Source organism: Mustela putorius, unplaced genomic scaffold (assembly GCF_011764305.1).
Source record: "Mustela putorius furo isolate JIRA1106 unplaced genomic scaffold, ASM1176430v1.1 tig00000281_pilon_pilon_pilon, whole genome shotgun sequence".
NCBI lineage: Eukaryota > Metazoa > Chordata > Mammalia > Carnivora > Mustelidae > Mustela > Mustela putorius.
The window spans coordinates 232,136-246,337 of record NW_025421343.1 but is presented as its reverse complement, the minus strand read 5'-3'; the positions used below and the strand labels follow the sequence as shown (position 1 = coordinate 246,337).

At 42.0% G+C, this 14,202-nt stretch overlaps 1 protein-coding gene across 24 annotated transcripts in view; it reads left to right on the top strand.

Annotated features, from left to right (window-relative positions):
* Positions 1–14,202, top strand: part of AAK1 (AP2 associated kinase 1) — a 173,622-nt gene that overhangs the window by 123,177 nt on the left and 36,243 nt on the right. For 15 of the 24 annotated variants that reach the window (XM_045078965.1, XM_045078961.1, XM_013051117.2 and 12 more), the window contains exons 13-16: positions 3,184–3,462; positions 8,011–8,243; positions 9,542–9,717; positions 11,612–11,716. In XM_045078965.1, the coding sequence (XP_044934900.1) occupies positions 3,184–3,462; positions 8,011–8,243; positions 9,542–9,717; positions 11,612–11,716 (793 nt within the window). The remainder of the gene's footprint in view (positions 1–3,183; positions 3,463–8,010; positions 8,244–9,541; positions 9,718–11,611; positions 11,717–14,202) is intronic. The other 9 variants (XM_013051115.2, XM_004742125.3, XM_004742116.3 and 6 more) reach the window with 7 other exon arrangements.

Below are 14,202 nucleotides of genomic sequence, written 5' to 3'. Positions count from 1 at the left end.
GCCACTAGACATCGCATCATTGCTTCTTCCAGAACAAAATACCAGAAAGCTGTGCATAGCGGATGCATCATGGGGCCACTCACAACCCTTTCTTGGGGAATTCTTCAGCTGATGGAGGAGCCTCACCGAGGGAGCTGTTTTAAGGGGCTCCTTTTCTCTTCTCTCTAGCTCTCTGTCTTTTTTTTCCTCTAACACAATTGCATCAATACCATACTAAAAATAATAATTTCTTCTTCTTAAAAAATACCCAGTAATGTTTAACTTCCTGATGTCTCCTAATTTCACTTGGCTTGTTCGAATCAAGTTCCAAACAAGGCCCACATGTTATGTTTAGATGCAAATCTTTTTTCTTCCATTATCTTTTCATAGTTTTTCTACATTTTTTACTATGAGTATAATTCATTTTATAATGATTGCCATATCTTTCAAGTCCCCTTTTATTCATAATGCCCTCTCCCTTTTTTTTCGCTTTGCCACTTAATTTTTTGAAGAAACTAGGTCAGTTGTCCTGTAGAATTTTCCACCTTCTGGAATTTGGCTAATTGCGTCCCTGCAGCCATATATGTTCTTCCATCCCCTTGGGATACTTGGGAAATATATTTTGTTTCTTTTGTTTTGTTAACAGAATGTATACAATAAATGCAAATTTATATTCCTAATTCAGAATTGTAATTATAAGATTTTTGCTTAACTCCTTGGATTTTATATTTGTATTTTTCTGATCTGGTAAACTGGTGATTTTTTGAGGCTTGCTCAGAATTTGGTTCAGTTGGATAGTTCTTTGTTCTTCCAGTTGCATCTCTTCAGGAGGTGTATAGGGTCTGGTTGTCGCTCTCTTTTATCAATGTTAAAATCAGTCAGTGAGTTTGGTATTGTCTGTCTGATCCATTCATTCAATGTCCCAGATCAGTTTAGCAGCAATTGCTAATCATTTCCTCAGTCCATTCACTCATCAGGCATGAAAACATGGTGATATTCTAACATTCCCTCTTCACTTAGGGGCTGGAATTTTTCTGAGTAGAATTTTTCTTAACTATTTGATGACCCTGACATACTGTTTATATAGAAAAGGCAGGAAAAATGCTTGAGTTTTTGCCTGTATTTACCAGTTTTCAGAGTGGGTTTGTTGCTAGTGTCATCTAAAGATGAACAGAGGTTTTTGATTTGTTTTATTTTAGTGTCATGAATTCAGGGATTTAAACATATTTAGTTTCCAGACATTGCTGTTTTTAAAATTTTATTTTGATGCCTCAATTGACCCAGCTTTGACCAGTAGAAGTCTCTTCAAGCCGGTTCCTGGGTCCTTTGGTGGTAACCCAGCCATCTTTAATGGTTTCCTTGCTGTTTATTGTAACAGGTCATTCCAGTCTCACTCTGCCCTTGACCTGGATACAGCCATCTCTCTGAAGGAGCTCCCTTTCCTTTTAAAAATGATACTTAGAGACCACATTTTGATGCTAAGGATACTCCTTTGCTAATGGGTCAGTTATTGTTTTTAGGCCTTTTGAGGGGATACTTGGGAAATATATTTTGTTTCTTTTGTTTTGTTAACAGAATATACACAATAAATGCAAATTTATATTCCTAATTCAGAATTGTAATTATAGGATTTTTGCTTAACTTCTTGGATTTTATATTTGTATTTTTCTGATCTGAAGATCTTGATTCCTAACAACATTAACATAATCACTTAATTGCTTTATAATTTCAAGATAATAGTGCCAACACGAGTACTGGAAACAGTTTGAGATTTCTCTCTCTCTCTCTTTATAAAGATTTTATTTATTTATTTGAGAGAGAGTGAGAGAGAGAGTGCTTGTGCAGGAGAGGAGAGAGGTTCAGAGGGAGAAGCCGACTCCCCGTTGAGCAGGGAGCCTGATGCTGGACTCAATCCTGGAACTCCGGGATCATGACCTGAGCTGAAGGCAGAGACTTAACCAACTGAGCCACCCAGGTGCCCCAGTTAAAGATTTCTTTGTCCTTTTCATTCTTAAAATGTTTTGCTCATTATTTTCTGGAATCAATTTGATAAACAGGTTTATTTGTTTGATTTTGATTTTGATTTGTAGTTATTGCCAAACTTTGGGTTAATTTTGTTGAATGAAAATATAAAACATTTACAGAGTTTCAAAGTTACAGAATTCTGCTCTCTCCATCCCATAATATAGAGGGAGCCCTCATGCTTGTTTACAACTTGAGAGCATTCTATTTTAAGGATACATAGCATGGTTTATTCAATCAGTGTCCCCTGTTGATAAACATTTGGTCATTTCCAGCATTTTGCAGTTATAAATAGGCAGCTACTTGTTGACATCTGCTTCTTTGCTAACCCTTTAACTTTTGCCCCAGGAGGCAAACCTTATCCAATCCCCTAACTCTACAACTAAGTACAACTAAGTAACAGTGTTTGGGATGCTCAAAGGCAAGTTCTTGACTTTTGTTGATTAGTAGGCGTTTCTCTTAGGCCCTTCTCTGGGCGCGTGTGCGTGTGTGTGTGTGTGTGTGTGGGGTTGCCCTTAGCAGTGTGGAATAGACAAATGGATAAGAAGTATCCCTAGCCATTGGCAGTTTATAAGAGAATATAACTTGAAAGAATCGGTTATAGACACAAGATAAAATACCAGTAAGTGTGCTAGAGGATACTGAACATTTTGAATGTTTAAAGATGGGACAATTAGTAAGATAGAGCTATAGGGAAATAATTTTCAGCAGGGCTCGAACAGACTCTTTATAGCTGGCTTAGCATTTAGGTTATTTTCAGTGTCGTCCCTGCTTCATCCTCTTCATGGAGCAAAGCATTTTAATCTTGGCTGCTAACAAATCCCTTTACAAGCAGGATTACTTCTGAGATTGGGAGATCGTTTATTAGCTTCCCTTCCACCCCAGCACGGGGAGTCAGAAGATGCACAGTCAAAGGGATGCCTTAGACTTGCCAGAGAAACTCCCCAAAGCCAGGAGGTGGCCCAGAGCCCTCGATGCAGCCTGGCAGTGTCAGGTGCTGTGGGGTTAATTTTAATGCCCTGAGGTCCCCCTCCTAAATTGAGGCCAAGCTAAGAGACTTCTGCCTGCCCTTGCCTTTGGCTTCAGACTGGGCTCGGTTATTCCTGAGACGTTGGTCTTTTGTGGAATACCTTTCTGAGACACTCTGTTCCCCTCGTCCTTTTTTCCACTTCTCCTGCTCAGTTTCAGGCAGTACACGCAGCCGCCCAGCAACCAGCCATCCCCCAGTTCCCGGTGGTGTCGCAAGGAAGCTCTCAGCCGCAGCTGATGCAGAACTTCTACCAGCCGCAGCCGCAGCAGCAGCAGCAGCAGCAGCAGCAGCTGGCCTCGAGCTTGCACCAACAACAGCTGCTGACTCAGCAGGCCGCCTTGCAGCAGAAGACCGGGGCCGCGGTGGCGGCAGCGGGACAGCAGCCCCAGGCGCCCCCCGCCGCAGCCCCGCAGGCGCCCGCGGAGCCGGCGGTAAGAGCCGGCCAGGGCTCCGAGTCCCAGAGTCCCGGAGCAGGAGAGCGCAGCGGGCGGGGCCCGCCACAGGGCGGGGCCCCTGCGTTAGGGAGAGGCGGCTGCCCCAGGCTTGTGGTTAAAATACTTGATTTTTGTTCTCTTGTTATGCCTGAGGTCAGGAGGATGTATTCTGTAGAAGGTAAGAGGTTTAACAAAAACGATTCTAGGCTACTGATGAAGAGAAACATTCTTATTTATCACTCTAAAATTAGACTGGCAGAAAGAGCTGTTTGCTGTCTCTGTTGGTGCGTGTAGGTCAGTCAAGGACCCAGATAGGATCAGAGGAAATCCTTTCCCTTGAAGGGGGGGGTTTGACCACTGTGGCCTCTCCAGTCTCTGGAGGTTTGCGTGGCCTCCCCTGACACCTGATAGGGCTTTACTTATTCTTGGTCTTCGGCAACATGACCTCATCTAAGTCTACCATGTAGCGGCCTTGAGGGGCCTCCTTGCTGGGACCATTTACCATGACCCAATCCTCTGGGCACCAGAGCACCTGAGTACTGCGGGAGCCATCTTGTTGGTTGAGAAATTGGGCACGTCCACTTCTAGATACGGGCTGACTACAGCGTCAGAACTCCTTCCTCCTCTCTTAATTGATCTTTACAGCTTCAGCAACCTCAGGCACAATGTGTTTTGCCTCTACCAAGTGCTCTTAATTCTGTACTCACATATTTCTGAGTGATCGTGAAGAAAATATTCTAGTGATAGGAAAAGGCATCGTATATATCCAGTCAATAGAGTATCACAGCTACTCTCTCATTCCCAGAGAAGTCCAGCTACTAGACAAATGAAGGAAAAGTAAGAAATCGTCTTCTGAGGATTGATTTCTAATAGAGTTTTGTCACCCATCTTAAACTGGAAAACCATGCTTTCAAAAGGAAGCATTGCTGTAAATAGATTGTCTTCTTTGAGCCTCAGCTTAGTTTGTGTCAGTGACTTTACACCTCTGTTTCTGAAACAACTCAGTCTTCCCTGCAGGCGTGTGGTAGACAGCCACTTTCTGTATTTTTAAGACGAACTGAAGTTCTTCTTGATAATGGAGTTTTTTTTTTTTTTAAAGATTTTATTTATTTATTTGACAGAGAGAGATTACAAGTAGGCAGAGAGGCAGGCAGAGAGAGAGAGGAGGAAGCAGGCTCCCCGCTGAGCAGAGAGCCCGATGCGGGACTCGATCCCAGGACCCTGAGATCATGACCTGAGCCGAAGGCAGCGGCCCAACCCACTGAGCCACCCAGGCGCCCGTTAATGGAGTTTTTAAAAAAATTATTATAGGGGCGCCTGGGTGGCTCAGTCATTAGGTGTCTGCCTTCGGCTCAGGTCATGATCGCAGGGTTCTGGGATCAAGAGCCCTGCATTGGGCTCCCTGCTCAGCGGGAAACCTGCTTCTCCCTCTCCCACTCCCCCCACTTGCGTTCCCCCTCTCACTGTGTCTCTCTGTCAAATAAGTAAATAAAATCTAAAAATATAAAATTATTATATGATGTAGGCAGTTGAGATTGTAATTATCTAGTTTATTCCCCTCATTTACTGGAACTGGAAACTAGACCCAGGCTAGAAAGGGATTACCCAAGACACACAGACTGATAGCAGAGCTAAGGAAAGAACAAAAGAATCCTGATCTGTGTTTAAGGCTAATAATAACAAGTGATCATCCAGGAGGACAAAATGATCAACAGTAACTGACTACATTTCTTATGATGTTCCCCTCACTGTCCCTCTCTCAGGAATGAATTATAAGCCTTCTCGATGTTCCTTGGCTAAAAACGTACCTTGAGCACTTCGCTCTGGGGTAGTTGGTTGAGGGAATAGAGAAAGAGCAAGGAGCAGAACTTGCTTCTGCCAGGAGTCAGAGAACTTCCCAGATTTTACCCATCCCTTTCTCTGTTGACCCTTGTCAGGACTTAACTAGAGGAGCAAGTGAGTGATTGTAAAGAATACTCTGGGTGCCCCTGGGTGGCTGGGATCGAGCCCCTCATCCATCTGCCTGCTCGGTGGGAAGCCTGCTTCTCCCTCTCCCGCTTCCCCGGCTTGTATTCCCTCTCTTGCTATCTCTCTCTCTCTGTCAAATAAATAAAATCTTTTAAAAAAAGAATACTCTGCAGCCATCCTAAAGTAATGATCCACAAAAGGAAAATGGCAATATGCCATAATGTTTATTATAGACTTATTAGTAACAGCCAAAAGAATCAGAGTAACCTAATTGTTCAAGAAGCCAACTGTGCAGCCACTACAAATCATGGTTATAGCATCTGTACAACAATGTGAAACGGTCATGAGAGAATATTGAAATTATGGGAAAAGTATGTACTTGAAAGGGACTTAAATAGAAGATTCCAAAAAGATAAAAACAGTTGTATTAGGATAGTGGGATAGAAGTCTGGGTGGTTTTTCCCCCCCTTTTGTGTATATTGTTGCATTCCTGGATCTGAGTGTACTCTTTTTATAATTACATATATTTGTTCTTTAAAATATATGTTTATAAAAAATAAAAAATTTTAAAAAAAAATCTCTAGCAAGACAGACATCTTAGTCTACTTTGATTCTCCCTCCACTATGCTTTGTCTGTTCCCCCCTTCCCCTTCCTAATCCCATCTTTGGAGGAGACATAGATGATGAAGAAAAGAGAGTCCTGAGCAGTAATCAGGAGACGTGGATTCTGTCCCCAGTTGACTCTATGACCTTGAGCGAGCCCTTAACTTAACCTCAGGGGGCCTTGGTCTCAGCTCCTCTGAAATGAGGGAGTTGGAATCTGTGCTAAGGTCCCTTTGTCTCCCGTATTCTTAGATTTGAAATGGAAATAAAACTGCCTGCCTGATGGGGCTGTTGTGAGGAGTAGCTGAATGGATTGGAGTGGTTTTGTATTAGTAGATAGCTGTGATAGCGTAAGGTGTCCTCCTGAAGTGTCTGTTCTTCACTATGCTGCCTATGGGGATAGGTAAGAAGAAGGGAAATGTTCTCCAAGTAGTCTGGACTCTTCAAAATAAAGGAACTCAGCAGTGAAGTATATCCTTCTCAAAGCCATGACTGTCTTAGACTCTTGTTCAGTCCATAAAGCCATGGTGGTCTCTGTGGGTACTAGTTCTAGGTTGGCTGTTCAGTTCATAAAGCCATGGTGGTCTCTGTGGGTACTGGTTCTAGGTTGGCTGTTGAAGGTACACCCCTGGGCCACTAGAAGTTGTGGAACCAGAGCTCTGGTCTTCCCAGAACAGACTGCTTCTCCCTCAGAGATCTGTCAGCTGCTTTTCCCTCTGACCTTAACCTGACTGATGTTAGAGGCTTGTTTTGTGTCATTCAGTTGGTGAGTGCTTGTGTACTCATACGTGCATATAAACCTGCCTCAGTCAAATTCAGAGTCTACGTCAATAAGGGGACAAAATCTCAGGCTGTCAGCATCCTGACCCAAATAGCTGGCCCCTCTGGTTTCCCTTCTCTCTCAGGATTACCTGTGATGGCACTGAATGTGAGGGCTGAGCTGCAGCATGGAGGGGCATCTTAGTCTGAAACTAGGGACTGGAGGGAAGGGATAGTTCAATACCTGAGTCTAACATTCTGAATCATTTTGTCTCTGGACTGAAAGAATTAAAGCATTAGGTGGCCTTCTTAGTGCTATTTTTTGTTCATCTTCTTGACGTAGCACGTTGTAGATTGTGTCTGATGCCTGAGGTATAACCACGTGGCAACAAGGATGTTCCTCTTTGTTTTTCTGTGGTGACAGTTTGTTCTGCCTTCTGAAGAGTCCTTGTGTTACTAGATCAATTATCATCAAGGGCTTTTCAAATTTTTTCTTATTTCTTACTATATTCTCTACCTGGTTCTTCTGTGCCATTTCCAAACTAAAGGTGGGAACAAGTTAATCCCTCTGCTCCAAGCCTGTACATTTTCTCAGGGGAGCCACAGAAAGAAAATCTTGTAGACCCACTTAATAGTGAAATAAAAAGCCTTAATAACAAAACAAAAACACTACCATTTATGAATCACAATGGAATTCAAACTTATTCCTACCCAGTAGTCTGAGCTCTGTCAGACTCAGGGATCTCTTGGCAGAAATTATTCAGCTCAAATGTGTTTTAGCTGGAGCTGTGCCTTCATTGGCTTCTGACTGTGGTGGTAGATTGCTTAAAGCATGCTCTTTGGAGGCATTCTGAATGAGTTCCTGCGTGACCCCAGAAGCAGAAAGTGGTCCTGTAGGATACATTCTTGGTTTTTGGAATGAGGACTAGCTTTTGCAGCCTTATGATCTGGGCTGTATTGTGTATGGCTGCTCTCTAGAGGATTGCTGATGAAGATGGAAATTGATGTCTAAGCATCAGATAAATACCATGCTGTCAGTCCCACCGTTAGAGCTCAGATTGTCCAAAACTGCTTTTTTTCTTTCTTGGTGCTCTTGGTAAATTCAGCCACTTGAGTCCCGTGTTAGCTGTCATGTGCCATTTTTTATTATGCTTGTCTGTTTGTTTTTCCTTTCCTGTCTTTTTGAAACACTTGCCATTTCTTTTTTTTTCCTAGCAGATTCAAGCCCCAGTAAGACAACAGCCAAAGGTTCAAACAACCCCACCTCCTACCGTCCAGGGGCAGAAACTCGGATCTCTTACTCCTCCCTCATCCCCCAAAACCCAGCGTGCTGGGCACAGGCGGATTCTCAGTGACGTGACCCACAGTGCTGTCTTTGGGGTCCCTGCCAGCAAATCCACCCAGCTGCTCCAGGCAGCTGCAGCTGAAGCCAGCCTCAATAAGTCCAAGTATGTGGTGCTTCCCCTTTCTCTTTTTCACTTCTGTGGGCTAGGGCTGCTGTGGGCCACTGCTGTGTAATTCCCTGAATCTGTATGTAGAGGGGCGCGGGTATATATATGTAAAAGGTACGTCTGTGTCTGTGTTCATTCAGAAACTGAATTTGCCTGTAGTGCGTAGACCATACTGATCTTCAGAAATAATTTACTTGCTTTACTATTTCCATTCTCTCATCCATTCCATGTTCCACAGAGTATTTTTTTAAAATCTTAGTCTGACCAACCCTCTCCATGATAAAGATCTTGCCTTGGCTCCCCATTGCCAGTGGGATAATATCTGAACTCATTGGTTAACAGACTAAAGACTGTTGTATTACATTGGTGGATGTGTCATTCTCTGTCTTTGTGGCCACATTGTTCATCCTGTGCCCTCTCCCTGAACTACTGCTCTCCTTGTCCACCTAGGAAATGCTTATTTATTCATCAAGATCGATGTCAGAGGTTCGCTTTTCTCTGACCCCTTGGGTGTCATATATAAATTGTCTCAACCTTTTTGGAGATGTATCCCATTATATTATTATTATTTATTTGTATATCCAGCTGACCTAGCCTGCAGATTCCTCCAAGATGAGGACCATGTCTTAACCATTGTAAATCTAGTGATGGGCTCTGTGCCTGAAGTAAAGTAGATTGCAGTGAGTGCTTATTAGGTGAATGCAGTTTTGGACCCTCAGCTTTCTTGGAACCATAGACTCTAAAGTTAAAACTCTTGAAGTCGTTAGTTAAATGCAAACGGCGTCAAGAGAGACTTTAGAAGAAAATTAGGCAATGTTACCCAGAAACACAAGATATTGCTAACTGTCTTTATTTCTCCTTAACTTTGATGGTGACCGCTCACGGCAGCCCTTCATTCTCTGTGTGCTAGATCCTGACAGATGGGAGGCAGCCTGAAAAGGCTTCAGTCCCAGCCAGCCTGGGGGCAGTCATTGTGGATGTTATGGCGGGGGCCACAGGAGGCACAAGCCTTGGAACAGGTCGCTTTGGGATTCTGGATTGTGAAAGGACTGGCAGAGGAAAGACCAAAAATCTAAGCAAGAGGTTAAAGAAGTATGGGAGACAGTGGATCATGAAGGAAAGGGAGACATTTATTTCAGACGGTGATAAAAGTTATCTGTGGAAACTGTCCAGTGGCCATGGAAAGCCCTTTCAGAAAACTATTGCAGAGAAGAATGGTTTGACACAGAAAACAATTTGATCTCAAAACAAAGAGAAAGTAGATTAACCCTTTTTCAACTCTTTTCATTTCGTGGGGGTGGGAACCTACATAGGTCTGCAACCACCACTCCATCAGGCTCTCCTCGGACCTCCCAGCAAAACGTTTATAATGCTTCGGAAGGTTCTACGTGGAATCCCTTCGATGATGACAATTTCTCCAAACTCACAGCTGAGGAACTGCTGAACAAGGACTTTGCCAAGCTGGGGGAAGGTGAGCAAGGGGTGCCCTGCTGTGATTCTTAAACCCTGACTTTAGAGGAGTATGTGTTTGAAAATGTAGTTAGGTCTTTCCTCCCCTCAAAGTCTTAATCTGAAGTTTAAGTGAAAACTGCTTTGAATGTTTACCAGAGCACTGACATCTTTTCATCCATAGGAACTCCTGGCCTGTTGTGGGTGGTGGTAAGGAGAGTGGGACGCTTTTAGGAAAGATTTGGTGGCATAAACCAGGATGATGCTGACCAGCATGGTTGTTCCTTGGAGGAGTGTGTTGGTTTTCTTGTCCTGTGTGTGTTGATTGTCCCAGAAGGCTGCAACTGCTTACGCAGGAGAGAGTGTGCCCTCACATGAACTTAGAATCTTTGACTGTGGTCAAAGTTCTGTAGTACTGTTGATGGACTGTGAAGAGGTGATCAAATAGAAGGTACCATTTCTACTCTCAAAAACCCAGAGTCAAGGAGCACTGGTAGGTTAAGTGTCCAACTCTTGATCTCAGTTCAGGTCTTGATCTCAGGGTCATGAGTTCAAGCCCTGCACTGGACGCCTCACTGGGTGTGGAGCCTTCTTAAAACAAAACAAAACAAACAAACAAAAACCCCCCACAGTCTGTTTTGGAAGGTGGGACTTGTATACACAGACACCAGACACACACTTTGGAAAACAAAAGCACGCCCTGGGAAAATTCTTCAAAAAGAATACCTCGGCATTAGACAAGAACACAGGGTAAAGGAATGATCAGAACTGAGTGAATGAACTTCAGCCATATCTTTCTTAACTTTACTCTTTTAACTTATGTTAATCTCTTTTAACTTTATTTCATAGATATCTTTTAAAAATGTATATTACTTTCTTATTGTTTTAAACACAAGATAGGATATAGGATTTAACTCTGACAGACAACTATCTTACCATCAAATTATTTCATTGGTATGTATGCCAGTTATTGTTCTAGAATAAACAAATACCTTTGTGGGTGTTGAAAACGCTAGTATTTTTGCACTTAAGACACTCCCAGGTATTAAAGTTCTTATGTCTATTTTTCATAATTTCCGGTCTCTCTTCTGCCACGTTAAACTGCTGCCATTGTGCCTATCCCTCGTCACCTCTCCTGATGTTTCCCTCACAACCCCTTCTCATGTGCTCTCCTCAACTGTTTCCAACATGGAAAACAGATTGGCAAACTCAATAGTATTTTATAAAAACAAATAGATTCAAAGTAAGGACTAGAGGCATTCTGCCTGAGTAATGTCCTTGAGTTTTTGGGTGTTAGCTCCAGCCATCTCTTTGGTTGCTTTTTTTATTCATTTATTTGAAAAAAAATTTAATTGCGACAAATATACAGGGATGCCTGGGTGGCTTAGTGGGTTAAGCATCTGTCTTACGCTCAGGTCATGATCCCTGGGCCCTGGGATCAAGCCCCTTGTTGGGCTTCCTACTGAGCTGGGAGCATGGTTCTCCTTCTTTTTCTGCCCACCCCCCGCCCCACTCATTCTCTCTCTCTCTCTCTCAGATAAATAAATAAAATACTTTTAAAAATTATGATAAGTAAACATAACATAAACATGAACTTTTGAACCATTGTCAAGTGAACAGTTCAGTAGTGTTAACTGTACACATATCGTTGGGCACCCAATCTCCGGAACTCCTTCCATCTTGCAAAACCCATGTGCTGTCTTTGATTCTTAAAACTTCTTTCCTTTTCTCAGCTGTTGTCTCAGTTACTGCAGTGATTAGACAAGGGCCTGTGAATGCAGGCTGAGCTATTGCCTTGAGGCAGTAAAACGGGTCCAGTCGAGAAGTCAGTTCAGAAGGTGCCCTCCACCTCCTGCCTGTGTATGTGCATCATGGGGTTCTGCTGGAATGAACTCGGTGGTGTTTTGTCCCTCCAGGCAAACATCCTGAGAAGCTTGGAGGCTCTGCTGAGAGTTTGATCCCAGGCTTTCAACCGACTCAAGGTGATGCTTTTGCCACTCCTTCGTTTTCTGCTGGAACCGGTTAGTATAGCCAATACCTGAAACACGGAGCTCACAGTTGTTGTCTCCATAGTTTCCATCCCACAGATAGCTGTGGCACACCAATGAGCCCCAGATCTTGGTGCTAACGTATATTTTCTCTTATTCAGAAGATTTCCAACATAAAAGGTGGGGAAAAAGAAATACCTAGAATCATTCTGAATCAAAATGACGGAATGACATGTCAATAATATACAGTGTTTATTCTCTCTAATTCACACACATACTTTAAGCAAATATTTCTGAACTTAAGAACATCACTGCTAATCTCTTATAATTGTTTAGATCTTTGGAACAGCTTGAAGAATTCTAATTAGATGTTCTATCCTCTATCCAAGATTTTTCTGAGCCGTTTCTGGGTGTGTGCGTGTGTGTTTACAGGGAGAGAGAGATATCTTTTTAATTTAGACCTTTTTTTAAATTAAAGAAGCAATAGTAAAAAACTAATTTTCTCCTTTATTAATAAAAATGATACATAGTCAACTATATTTCAACTAAAATTTCTTAAAAATGAGAGAAAATTATACATATTTATTACACAAAAGTTAGTAATTTAACCAACTGAGCCCCTCGGGTACACTAAAGGTTAGCAATTTATAGAAAAGTGTAGAGAAGGAAGTTAAAATCCCCGTAATCTCACAATTAAGAAGTAGCACAGGAGTACCATTTGGTGTCTGTTAGTGACATTTAACCTTTTTAGGGTCACATATATCTTCCTGAACGTAATGAAAGTTTACAGATCTTCTCCACGAAAATAAATGACCACGATTTTGTACATAGTTTTTGGACTCGGCTTAAGACCTTAATGTACATCTTTATAGTCCTATTTTAAAAACAAATTTTCTTGCTTACTAAGTCTGGCACATTTCCCACGTCATTAAAGAAGCTCTTAAAAGATAAATTATAAAAGATCTGCATTAAATGGCTTCATATGGATTTGTCATAATGTATCTAAGTAACCTCTTTTTTTTAAAACATTAATTTGGTTTCAGTGTTTTCCTGTTAAAATTCCCTCAGCAACCGATATGAGGTTTTGAGTATAAATAATCCTTGTAGATAGGAATTTGATATGCTTCTAAAATTGATCTTTTTAATTTTATTAATTTCTGATTTTAACCTCATATATTTTTTCTTCCTGCCTTCCTTAGATATGTTAGTACTTTTTCTAATGTCATAAATTTATTTCTTATTGGAACTTTGGCTGTCATTATATGATATCCTTTATAGTTTCTTTAAGGTAACCTCTAGATTATTTGTTAAATCAAAAGATACGTGTCTTCAGGGCGCCTGGGTGGCTCAGTGGGTTAAGCCGCTGCCTTTGGCTCAGGTCATGATCTCGGGTCCTGGGATCAAGTCCCACATCGGGCTCTCTGCTCAGCAGGGAGCCTGCTTCTCCCTCTCTCTCTCTCTCTCTCTGCCTGCCTCTCTGCCTGCTTGTGATCTCTCTCTCTCTGTCAAATAAATAAATAAATAAAATCTTAAAAAAAAAAAAAAGATACGTGTCTTCTAAGGCTTTTGGAGCGTATTTCTAAATTGCTATGTCAATACTAAGAGGAACACAGTAAAATTTTAAAAATTTCTTCTTAAAAATGTACTGAAAGTATTTAGAGGTTTTTTTGCTATTATAACCGTGATTTTCAATCAGCATGAAAATGGGGAGAGAGGCTCATTATAATCTGCTTAGAAGTCTTGCCACAGATATTTCAGTATTCACTTTGCTTCTCTCTTTCATTGCCCACCCCACCCTGACCTTTGAGGATTACACTGTTGATTAAGAGTGCTTTCTAATAGGTTTGTGTTTCCCTTCTCAGAAAAAACCTGAAATTTTAACCGTATCCTATAAGTCTTCATATAAGTCTTGATATGATAATCTCACTGTTACTAATTTAATTGGATTCACCAGTGTTAACAGAGGTCCCTACACATTTTCGATACATTCCCAGTTTCAGTACTTATAATTGCTACTTATCACGTGTTTTGTTGTCTATATGGTTTTTTAAGGATTTATTTATTTATTTTATTTATTTATTTGACAGACAGAGATCACAAGTAGGCAGAGAGGCAGGCAGAGACGGGGGGAAGCAGGCTCCCTGCTGAGCAGTGAGCCTGATGTGGGGCACGATCCCAGGGTCCTGGGATCATGACCTGAGCCGAAGGCAGAGACTTTAAACCCACTAAGCCACCCAGGCGCCCTCTTTATTTATTTTAGAGAAAGAGTGAGAGGGGGAGGGGTAAAGGGAGAGAGAGGAAGAGAGCACCTTAAGCAGACTCCACACCGAGCACAGAGCCTGATACAGGGCTCTATCCCATGAACCTAAGACCAGGACCTAAAAAGAAACCAGGAGTCCATCGCTTCTCAGCTTTTTGGCTAAGATCAAGTGGAAACCAGGAGTCCAACACTCAAATGACTACACTGTCCGCGTGCCCCTGTAACTCTTCTTAAAACAGTTTTTATTTTTGTTCCAGCC